The sequence below is a fragment of the Sceloporus occidentalis genome, unplaced genomic scaffold (assembly GCF_023333645.1).
Source record: "Sceloporus occidentalis isolate IW3139 unplaced genomic scaffold, rSceOcc1.0.p SCAF_6, whole genome shotgun sequence".
In the NCBI taxonomy this organism is placed as follows: Eukaryota; Metazoa; Chordata; class Lepidosauria; order Squamata; family Phrynosomatidae; genus Sceloporus; species Sceloporus occidentalis.
The window spans coordinates 31,773,250-31,785,367 of NW_028316986.1; the positions used below are offsets into that span (position 1 = coordinate 31,773,250).

Consider the following 12,118-nt stretch of genomic DNA (forward strand, 5'->3'; position numbering starts at 1 on the left):
GGGTTTGGTGCAATAATAATAATAATAATAATAATAATAATTATTATTATTATTATTATTTCTATACCGCTTTTCCGCAGTGATCAAAGCGGTGTACATAGTAAAATTATTAAAACAACATAATATTAAAACCAACATAATATTACATTAATTACAAGATACAATTAAAATACAATTCATAGGTGTATGTAGTGAGAGGGAGAAAGGGGATACTTAACTTTATATGTACAGATGTTTGCTATGCAACCCCAATGTAGCTTCTTAGTTCTAGTATCCACGAAGGTTAATGCCACAATCAGCTTCCCAGTCTTTAGAAATGCCACAAGAGTCCTTGTCGTTTATGCTGCCTTTGGCATTCTAGTTGAGAACCATCTGTGAGTTGAGGCTGAAAGCCTATGGTTGTCTGTACAGGAGGAAGGCAAGAACCTGCCAGAGCCACAGCAACAGCAGCAACGAGAGCAGCTGCCCTCCGAAGTGGAGAGCTTCATGCCCATCGTCATGCCTGTTTCTGTCCCTGTAAAGCTTCTATCTCCAGAGCCCAGCAAGCAGGCTGCTGAAGGCAATGCTGCACTCAAAGATAAGCCTGTCTCAGATGATGAAATGCCTGTTCTTGTGAGGATGACTTACTCTCCACCACATTCCCCTAAAGTGGCCAGCCCCTGCGTGTCTTCTGTGAGTTTTCTCTAACTCCTAACCTTACTATGGGTGCCTAATAAATCCTTTTGTGTTTTATACAAGTTCTCAGTGTTAAACATCCCCTTCAGAGGTACTCAGTATTCCCCAGGCAGGGTTGGCGGGGAGCGGGGGGGGGGGGGGGGAGCACCTTTTTTTTAAAAAAAAACAAAACTAAAAACCAAGGTATTTTGGATTTAAATCTTGTTGTTTGTTTTAAACTATATTTCTTCTTTTTTTATATGAATGTGTAGGCATATACTATTGTACGACTAAATCAGAAAATTAAGTAGCAAAATGCAGATCAGTTTTTATGGCCACTAGTATAAATAACAGTGGTTCTTTTTAAAAAAAAACCCAGTGCTTTTTTTAAAGCAAGTGGTTTTGGTTGAATTTATGTTAACTGAAGGATTTGTTTCTGAACTGAATTTCTTGCACTATAAAATAAAGGGATTAAAATGAAGCAGCTGACACTGGATAACAGTGAGCAACTGCCAGTAAACTATTAAAGTTAAAATGTTTAAATTCAAACAGCCATTGTTGTTCCAGTCAGGGGGCATTCACACTTACGGTTTTTGTCACACGGAGGTTCAGATATCCTCAGTGATACAATATAGGAGCAATGTTCCCACTAGGTTTAACATGACCGAATTTCCCTGAGGCATTTAAATCCTCTCCAACATCCACACATGTGTCACTGCTTCAGCATGGAGGTGCCTTCATGTCCAGGAATGATCCCTGCGATCTGGATTGATTTGGTAGCATACTCACACTACCAAAGATCTGGATCACTCTGGACCTTTAAAAAAGACATGCTTAAGGACCTGGTGTAAAATACACCAAGTTAAGCGAGTTTTTCCACCTGTCCCCAAACGGCACTGGGTGCATTTGGGGCCAGTTAGAACATCACGAAAATAACCTGGTTTCACACCGTGTTATTTCCTTAGTGTGAATGGGGCCTAAGGGAGCTGGAAAATAATAATAATAATAGTGAGACTAATACACACACACACACACACACACACACACACCGGATGGGAGCGCGCAGGGCGCAAGCGGCAGTGCATCCCATTGCACCACATGCACGAGCCTCATTCAGTTAAATAGGACTTGAGCATGCGCGGTATTTGCTTTACGCAGGGGAGTCCGGAACGGATCCCCCACGTAAAGCAAGGGCGGACTCTGTGTGTGTGTGCGTGTGTGTGTTTATGAATATAAATGAATATGAATATTCTTTTTTTTAAAGGAGTGTTGTTTTTTTTTAAAAAAAGAGTCATTTGGTTTAAACCAGCCAATCCTGTCCCCAGGTCCCTACTAGTTCATTGAGAACAAGTCTTAATTTTTTTTTCAGTGTCAACTATTCCTAGAGAAACACAAAGGGATTTATTGCTTATCAGTGTTCTGTGTGCCTCTTTGTTTTAGCAGTGCTGCTTAAAACCAGTTTGTTTGTTTTTTCTCAAGAAGGGGTAGGGATGTCTTTTGCATAATACTGTTTCTGAAAGATATATAGTTGGGCAGGGATTGATTGGTCCCTGAAAACTTTACATTGCTTTACATGAAACAGTCTACTTTCTCTGTTGAGTATGGACATCTGTTAGAAGTCTAAAAAGGCATTGCAGAGGTTAGTATACTTTTCCACCCATAACAATCAAAGCCCCCTCTCCAGGCTTACCATTGAGCCACTGTAGCCCCCCATGACCATTCTGTGTCTGGTGGAGAGCTGTGGAGATAGCAGAAAGATCCAGCTTTGTCCCCATAGCCTGGTACAAAATGATTACACCATCCTCTAAGACAGTGGCTCCCAAACTTTGGCCCTCCAGATGTTTTGGACTTCAACTCCCAGAATTTCTAACTGTTGGCCAAGTTGGCTGGAGCTTCTGGGAGGTGAGGTCCAAAACCTGGAGGACCAAAGATTGGGAACCATGGTGCTAAGAATCCAATGGACTCTGGGGGGATTTCAGTGGCTCAGCAGAGACTCTGGGGCATGTTGAATGAATAACTGTATCATAGTAGAACAGTTACACTGTGCTTGCCATACAGGATTTTGGCCTCAGTCTGTGTAATCTGATAAAGCTCACTCATGGTGATGTTCTTCTAGACACTCCAGCCAAGTTGTGGGCTGTTATGAGCCATTTAAACCCATAACTCATTTAAGCTTCCCATAGAGTTCTGTAGCATTTATAGGAAGTTTAAAATGGTAGCTACCGGTTGCTGACATTAAGTGGCACTTTACCAGGAGGCCTGTCATACCTAGAAGTGGCCTTGTTAATATAGAAAGACAGAACTTGGACTATTAGTTTCTAAAAGTAATTTCTTCCTATTGGTTTGCCATGCTTTCCTGAAAAATAACTAATTAGAAATCTGTTACTAACCTATCATTTTTTCATTGCATTTATAAAGGAGAAAAAATGGATAAAAATCACCTGCTCAATAACATTTTAGGAGAACAATAAAATGTTACTCATAACAATGAAAATAAAATTCTGATACTAGTCATTTTGTTACCTTTTAAAAGTAACAGTTTTCCCTTTGACCACAAAAGCAGGACATTAGAGGTAACATCATTATTTCTAACATGCTATTTCCAAGAAGTGAGAAAGGGTGGAAGGAAATGCAGTTTTTACCTAACTGTATTAGGTGGCAAAAGTGAGTAAGAAACTTGGTTTCATTGTTTTATTGTTGTCAAAGTACAGCAAAATGTAGTCTCATTAGTTGATCCACGTTTATGTATTGGTCTGAGAACTCAGTGTTAGGTGATAGGTATATAATTAATTCAGCCACGCTTTAGTGAAATACCTAATACTGTACAATCTGCTCAGGAACTCTGCAAAAAACACCATGAGAGCACCGACAGCCCTGAAGTCTTCAGACCTTCACTAGACAAGAAGAAATACCGCCATAGGCCTGAACCACTTTTCATACCACCTCCGTCCTTCAACCTCAGTGTGATTCACTCAGGTGCAACGCTCTACCAAAGCCAGCTCCGCTCTCCCCGGGTTTTAGGAGACCATCTGCTTGACAGAATTCATGATCCTCCTCCTTACACCCCCCCTCCGATGCTCAGCCCTGTACGTCAAGGATCTGGCCTCTTCAGCAGCGTTATCACATCCTCTCATAGTACATCTCACCCCCAGCTGCCACTCACTCCTCTGACACCCACTCCTCGGGTACTGCTTTGTCAATCCAGTAAGTATTTTATGTTATGTTATAAACACAGCTCATGTACATACTCATCATTTGCCTCTCTTCTGTACTGTTTTCTTCCCCTTGCTTTAGGAAGATTGAACTCTGACCTCTGTTTCTCACAGTGGGCTGGTTTGGGTGGCACAATAAGCCAGGGATGTGTGGGGAACTTGACTTATCATTTATGAGCAGCATCCTGGTGGGATGTGCTGCCCACTCTCTTTTTCCTTCTTATGCTACAACAGATGAACAGAGCTGTTGTTTTGAAAATCCCAGAGTGGAATTCAGTGGTTGATAGCTATGTATGTGTGCCACCTCCAGCCTCAGAGAAGACAGGAAGCTTTGATGGGTCTGGAGGTCTGCTTCTACTCTTGTGGGGTGGGGAGTGCAGGAGGTCCCTGCAACCTGTCTAAAGGTTGATTTGCCATTCATGGAGGCTTCCAGAAAAGGCAACTCACCTTTTTCTTTGAAAGGAAAAAGGACAGAGAGCCCTCTGGGGCTGAAGGCAGCAAAACAGCCTTGCTAGCCTCAGAGCTGTACCTCACAGACCTTTGAACTAGGGAATGGACTGTTTGAATGACCCTCTGCATCTAAGAAAACAAAATAGATTCCATATACAAGCCCAGGGTATTACATAAAAGTGCCTGTTTGTACTTCTCCCTTACTAGTTCTGAATACAAATAAACTTTTTATCCACACAAGTGACTCTTCTAATATTTAAACCATGGATGGGCATAGCGTGGCCTGTGGTCTGCATGTGACTCCTCTTTTGGGTCGCCCAAAGCCCCCAGGGCCAATTAGTTAAGAAATAAATAATGTTGGAAAAAAAACCCTTCGCTCCACCACCCACATACACCTGTTGTTTTCCTCCAAATTGTTTCTGACTTACGACAACCCTAAGAATTTCTTGGCAAGTTTCTTCAGATAAGGTTTGCCATTGGCATCATCTGAGGTTGAGAGAGTATGGCCTGCCCAAGGTCACCCAGAGGGTTTACATAGCCAAGATGGGATTGGTTTCCAGAGTCATAGTCCAATGCTCAAACCACTGCACTACATTGTCTGTTGAACTAAAAGGCCATGGATGGGCAGGTGAAGAGATAAGAGATTCACAATAGATTCAGCACAGGGGATAAGCATGCATCATTCCATTTACAAAACTTGTAGTGGAATAAGTTGATTCAAGGAGTTCTGTCCTTAAAACCAGCACAGCTAAAGTCTTATATAAACAGCTTTCCCACTTGTGATTTCATCAATGTAAATGCGGAAAATTTACATGCTTGTGGCTTTGATGAGGATGATGGGGTGGCAGTCCAAGATCTTTGGAACATCCCTGGTGATGGACAGCTGTTTCATAGGTTCAGGGACAGGTTTTACCCATCACCTGTTGCTTGATCTTATTAACTGGAAATGCTAGAGATTATAGGCCACCTGAATACAAACATTGTATTTTCTCCTGTTTGAGCCAAAACACACTGCAGAAATAATCCAGTTTGAAACTGCTTTAACTGTTCTCGCTCAGTGCTAGGGAATTCTAGGAACTGTTGTTTTGTGAGACTTTTATCTCTGTCAGAGAGCTCTGGTGGCACAATAAACTACAATTTCCAGGAGTCCCTAGCAGTAAACCAGGGTGGTTAAAGTGGTCTCAGACTGGATTATTTCTGCAGTGTGTTTTGGCCCTTTGTCTCAGGGCCCATTTGCACTACAGGAATATAGTGCTATAATTTCTCTTTAACTTCCATGAGTCTATGGATTCCTGGGCTTTGTAGTTTCATGAGGCACTGGAGCTGTTTGGCTGGGTTTTATAAATAGCCTTCTCTAAACTGCATTTCCCAGGATTCCATAGGGCAGAAGCATAGTGGTTAAACTAGAATAATAATAGCACCGATTCAATAGTGTGAAAGGGTCCTCAATTTTGTTTTGTTTTGTTTAAAGCTTTCCTGGAATGGATCAAACATTGCTGTGGAAAGTTAAAAGTACCAAAGATGTACTAGTAAAGGGTAGCTTCTGCCTCTGCATAAAAAGCCACATTCTTTTTCCCCCTTTCAGATAGTGTTGATGGAAGCATTGTTCCAGTGACCCCAGGACCTGGAGAACAGACTATTGACATAGAACCGTAAGAATAATTCTCATATACACACATATTATTTGATATCCAGTCTAGTCCAGATGAGTTTTTAAATTTTATTTTTTCTTAAAGTCTTAAAGCATCACACAATTCAAATGACATAATAAAGACAACATGCAAGAGATCAAAATTCCAGATGGTAAGAAGGGTTTCCTAGAAGCAAAAAAGGAACCAGCTATAACTCATTAGGAAATCATGGTACATGCCTCAGTATTTGACAGTGTACTTGGTTGTCACTTAAGTTGCAATGATCAGTTTTAAGATAAAAATCCAAATGGAGAGGAGTCCCACATCATTGAGATATATTTTTAAAGGCTAAAAAACAGTAGCGAACTCTCTGAGACTCTGCTGCTAAGATTCTTGAGGCAGGGGTGGAAAAGGGGGGGGGGGGGAGAGGAAAACACCAAGGTACTGCTGTTAAGATTCTTGAGGTTTAAAAAGGGTGGAGAAAATGAGAGATTTCTGGGGTAAGAAACTTAGGAGCAAGAAAAAAGGAGCCCTGTGGACTTCTTCTGTGGTTACTGGGTATGGGCCTGGGGAAGACCAGGTACACTTCATCCTGTATACATCACGAAAGTGCCAGGTTTCATAAAGGATACAATGGCTTTGAGCATTTGTCAGTCCAACTTTTTGAATTTGATTTGAGGCCCAGAAGTGAACAAAGCTCATAGTAAAATCTACTCCTGATTAGCGGTTAGGATTCCTGGTTTTCATTCCTAATTACCTCCTAGCTTCTATCATTTCTGCAGTATAATTTTTGGCAAGAAGTGATACATCTTGTTTCTGTTGCAGTTAAACAAGTAGGAATTTGAATCTTTGACAATTTACTGCAAAACACCTTTGAGGTCTTCCACCTGATCCAGAGCTATGTTCTACCAACCCCTGATTTAAATTTCTTAAAAGAAGGAAACCTTTCCAGCCTTTAGGCCTTACTACTGTGTTGCAAGAGATGTAATAACAATAAAACTCTCTGTAGAATTTAAATATTACTCAGAATGGGTGGTACATGTTTTCCTTAGCATTCCCCAGTATGGCATCCTTCAGATGTGTTTGATTACATCTCCTATCATCCCCAGCCTGCATGCGCTACAGGTAGGGGACAGCTGAATTAATACAGTACCAAAAGCTATAATTCATTTTAAAGATTCCCCCCCCCCCCAGTTATACTATTTGAATAGAGTTCAGAAAATGCATACATATTTGCATGTGGTTATTAAGCAGTTATTACCCAAGATGTGAAGTCCTTCCTGCTTTGTGTCACAATGAAATTTCACTGATTTTGTTAATTAAGAATGCAGGGAGATGTTGTCATTATTCTATTTAGGTTGTTTTGTGGGGAATAATATCACAATGACTGCTCGGCTTCCTTGCTTTTCTAAGAAACAGTTTATTTTAAAATACAGGTGAAGGCTTCATTTGATGTCTTCTGCTCTCTAACATGACCTTTCTTTTCCTGTCTAAGCTGTTGTTTCTTCTAGACTCTGTTCTTAATACTGCTGTTGCTTGCACAGATTGTAAATCACAGACTGCAGATAACACATCAGGCCTTCATCTTTTAATGCTTTCTGTTTCTTTAATTGATTTCAGACGTATCAATATTGGATCAAGATTTCAGGCTGACATCCCAGAGCTTAAAAATATAGCATCTGTAGGGAAGGAGGATCACAAGGCCACCTTAGTTTGGAAACCATGGCCGGAACTGGAAGATAAAACTTTCCAACAAAGGGGTACGATGGTGTTTCTATTTTTAACTCACACACAACAGTGTTCTTTTTATGTTATCAATATGTTCTTTATTTTCTGGTTTATTTTAGAGACCTAGTTGCAATTCAAGTATGGTTTAATTCAAATTACTCCAGTGTAGTTTTTTTTTTTAAATAGCTTTTGTTGGTATTGCATTCCAGAAAGATTGGAATGGATTCAGAGTTTTGCTCGGTACAGTTCCATTATTGCTAGAGCAGTGGGTCTTCAGGAATTTCCTTTGATTACTCCAAGGTCGAGAAAGCCTTCAAAATAGTGTTACAGGAGGTCCCAAGGTCTGCATAAGGGAGGAGAATCATTGCCCCTTTGGCTTCTTCCATCAGCAAATTCCTACTGGATCTTGGTTACTTCTGTAAATGGAATAAGTTCTTCCTTTTTCAGAGGACCAGGACTGAGGCCAGATCCTAACCTAAGAGACCTCCCTTCCAATATGATACATTGAACCCCTGAACAATGCATTACCAGTGTATCTAAAGAAGATTTCATTTATCCCCAAAGAATATTACCTGGAATGAACCAGTGTTGTAAATGTGTACTATGAGGTTAACACTGATACCTAAATAGTACTAACTTGGAACAGAATGAAATCCTGAGATAAAACTGTAGCACCTTGGTGCAGTGGCTCCCTAAATTGTTTTTGTAATGGCTTTTGTTCATACAGTGGGCCCTCAGTATCCACTGGGATTTGGTTCCAGGATTCTCATGGATACAAAATTCCATGAATACTCAGATCCCATTATATACAATCAGGTAGTAAAATGGCAGCCTTATCTAAATGGCAAAATCAAGGTTTGCTTTTTTGGAATTTATACATACATACATACATACCGGTATTTTTTAAAAAATGGTTGAATCTGTGGATGCAGAATCTGTGGTTATGGAGGGCCAACTATATACATATAGGAGTTATAGGGAAAGAAAATTATAAAAAGAAAAATAATTCAAGTGCTCTTGAAGTGGAAGTGATGTAATCATAAAAAATTACATTCACGACATAGCCAAAATGTAAAGTTGTATTCCCTACCATATCTTAAGAATTTGTAAATAGCAGAGTAGGCTCCACTTAGCTTAGGTATTTGGTATTTTCACTCATTTCAATAGGGAATAGACAGTTTTCTGATATCTTATTAAATTGTTGTTTTTAAAAGGGAATAGCTGTGGGGAGTCCCACTATTGAGTTAAGGCAGCTAACCCAATAATTAAGTACAAGTTTTGGTTTGCTAAGAAAATGTTTTACAGTTATGTTGTAAAAATGTCGTACAATTATTTCAAATTGCTGCTGGGTTTTCATTAGGCTGACTGGTTTGAGAGGCTTAAATTCATCTACCTGCATCAGCTTGTTGATTTGTACTTGAATGTATCACACAAAATTTATGCAGTGCACATCTCCATCATTATTGGATAAAAGTAATTGCAATAATGATTTATCATGGTCCCTTTCATTCTACACAATGTTCTAGTGCTTCAGCAAACTATAAAATCCAGGATTCTCTAGGATGCACTCACGGAAGTTAAAATGGAATCATAATGCTATAATAGTGCAATATGAACAGACTTGTCTGCCTGTGTAGACGAACATCTTCCAAGGTCTTTTATCCTGATTACCTTTCTACCAGACTTGCTTCATAATATCACACATGCTTATTCTTTTGCACACATTTCTCTCTCTCTCTCAAACATACACACACACACACTATATTTTCTTCAAAATCCTGATAGATATCTACATCACATATATGTATATACATATCCATTTTAATATCCCCTCCCCCCCCCCTTTATTTCCCTATATTTGCAAAATAAAAATCCAAGCTTGTTGGAATTATAATGTTTGCATTGGCTTTATGAGATTCAGTTGCATGTGCTTACTGACAGCCTTAATAGAAATGTTTGACAGTGTGATTCTGGATTATTTTGTTACAGTGACCAACCTCTTAAACATGTGTTGTTCAAGTGTATTAACTGGCGGAGGGACTAATCTAGAATATGGTTTGCATTCTCTCTTTGAAGCTAAAGGGAATATAATGGTAAGAAAAGTTTTTTCCTCATATTTTCTCAAGATCATAGAATCATAGAATTGTAGAGTTGGAAGAGACCACAAGGGCCATCCAGTCCAACCCACTGCCATGCAGGAAATCTCAATCATAGCATCCCTGACAGATGGCCATCCAGCCTCTGCTTGAAGACCTCCAAAGAAGGAGACTCTACCACACTCTGATAGATGCTGAAAATAAATACCAGACAGAAAGAAGCTTTTAAATGATTAATTGTGAAAATGTGTACTCATTTTACATTTACAGCAAAGATAGACGTCCATTACTCTCCTTCTTAATAAAGATTTTTGTTCTAATAATTTATTTTTTAAATTGTATTATTTCCTTTTCAAAGAAAAAATCAAGAGGTCAACCGCTAATAATTATCTGTGCAATCCTGTGCATATTTGCATAGAAGTAAATTCCACTGTGTTAGTTGGGCTTATTCCAGATAACAGTACATAGAATTTTTTTTAAATTGTCCCAGCAAATTAGGATAACCTGTTTGCCCCCAAACAGCTGAGTAAGGAATGAGCACTATGGTATGTTGACTGTTCAGTTGGGAACTGAATATTTTCATAAACTTGCTATTAAAAGAATAGCAAGTATTACGGTAATTAAAACTGGGCTATATACAATTTAGCATGGTTTGTTTTGCCTTTATCCTATCATGTAGGTTGCTGTGGAGATGCTTCTTTTGTTGAAACCAAGAAGAGCAAAGTCAATGGCAAATTATCATTATGCTGGTAAGTCCCAAAAAGATGCATGAAGATTACATTCTGGCTCTGCATAAGAGCCTTGGTCATTGGCTGTGTCATAGTAGTTTATCAGACAAGGGAAATTGGAAGTATAATCCAATGGCAATCTGAACACAATCATGGGATTTAATGTTATTGCGTGATAGAGTACCACGTGCAATTTTGGACAATGGGAAGTCAGTCCGAACGCAATCTTGGGGTTTCACATTATTGCGTGATAGACTACCACATGCAATTTTGGGCAATAGCAAGCTATTTTCAGGCAATGGAAAATCAGTTTGAACACAATTCGAATTCACGTAAATTCGCTGAACTAGCTAATTCATGTGAATGCATTCTGGCCCCACTTTCTTTTCATTTGAAATTAAGAGAAATTCCTCCCGTGTGATCAACTCCCTAGAAAGGAAGGTAGGAAAAGAAAGGAAAGGAAAGAAAGACTTTTTTCAGCTTGAGTGCTGAAAAGAGGGAGTCAGTAAGTTGAAAGTAAAAATTATAAATGGTTCTTGCCTATTTGTTTACTCCAGGTTCAGACCAGTGGACACCTGTTGAAAAAAAACTGTTCAACAAAGCCCTTGCCATACACAGCAAAGATTTTATTTTGGTACAGAAAATGGTAAGATATTGTCATCTATTTTTCAGTCCAAGCAGTTGTCGTGATGGGATAGACAGCAGTTTGTTATTCGTCAGCTGAATTGGTTCAGGAGATCATGATTTCAAGAACTTCACACTTCGAACTTGCGATAGACATCTGAGCATTTAGTTTTCTTTTACAGTGCCTGTCATAAGGAGTGTGAGTTAGCTGCTTAAGTTAAGAGTGAACAAATTTTGTTGACAGAAAAAGAGAGAGTGAGTTTGCACATGTGGGGCTGACTGGAGAGATCTGCATTCAAGTTGGCTCCACACAACCATGAAGCTCAGTGTGTAACCTTGAGTCACTTTGGGCTTCAGCAGATGGGGCAGGAGACCACAGGCTGAGCTCTCCTGCCTCTGGTGCTTACCCAGTTGAGTCCCTGGGTGGGCACAGGTGGGGGCGGGGTGTTCACACACCCACCCACCCCATTGACCCAGGCTGGGCCACTCCTTACCTTGCCAGCCTGCAAACCATCTGAAAATCCCCCGTCATCCTGTCTGATGCAGAAATGGGGCGCCTGGTTTCTGAATCAGACAGGGCAACTGGGGGGCTTCTTAGGTGGTTCTTAGGCCAGCAAGATAAGGTGTGGGGGGGCAGCTGTCAGAATAGCCCAGTTTTGCTGCAGAGTTTCTTAGAAACCCCTTTCAAAACCAGGGCTATTTAAACGGGGGTCAGAGTGGATCCTCTGCATCTGCATCTATACTGTCATGGGTTTTGGGCTATGCCTTCTAAATTATCCAATGCAAGGCCAGGAAAAACCCGAGCCACTTGACCTGTGTGGACAACTCTTTTTCTCTTGACTTATCCAAGCTGAGAGGATAATTATTGTCTAGGCTGAAACATCATACCACCCAGATGTCTATGGATTGTTGGCAGTGTGTGGGAATAATATTTCAATAAAACCCAAAGCCCACTTCTGTCCTCTAAACTTGTTTGGTTTTGTTTATTGATTAAA

The 12,118-nt window shown here is 40.0% G+C and overlaps 1 protein-coding gene across 5 annotated transcripts in view; it reads left to right on the forward strand.

The window, feature by feature from the left end:
* LOC149310573 (transcriptional-regulating factor 1-like) overlaps positions 1-12,118 on the forward strand; it is a 100,077-nt gene that overhangs the window by 77,156 nt on the left and 10,803 nt on the right. For all 5 annotated transcript variants that reach the window (XM_089529216.1, XM_089529218.1, XM_089529215.1 and 2 more), the window contains 7 exons: positions 412-672; positions 3,492-3,858; positions 5,902-5,968; positions 7,568-7,707; positions 9,665-9,768; positions 10,451-10,520; positions 11,057-11,145. In XM_089529216.1, the coding sequence (XP_089385342.1) occupies positions 412-672; positions 3,492-3,858; positions 5,902-5,968; positions 7,568-7,707; positions 9,665-9,768; positions 10,451-10,520; positions 11,057-11,145 (1,098 nt within the window). The remainder of the gene's footprint in view (positions 1-411; positions 673-3,491; positions 3,859-5,901; positions 5,969-7,567; positions 7,708-9,664; positions 9,769-10,450; positions 10,521-11,056; positions 11,146-12,118) is intronic.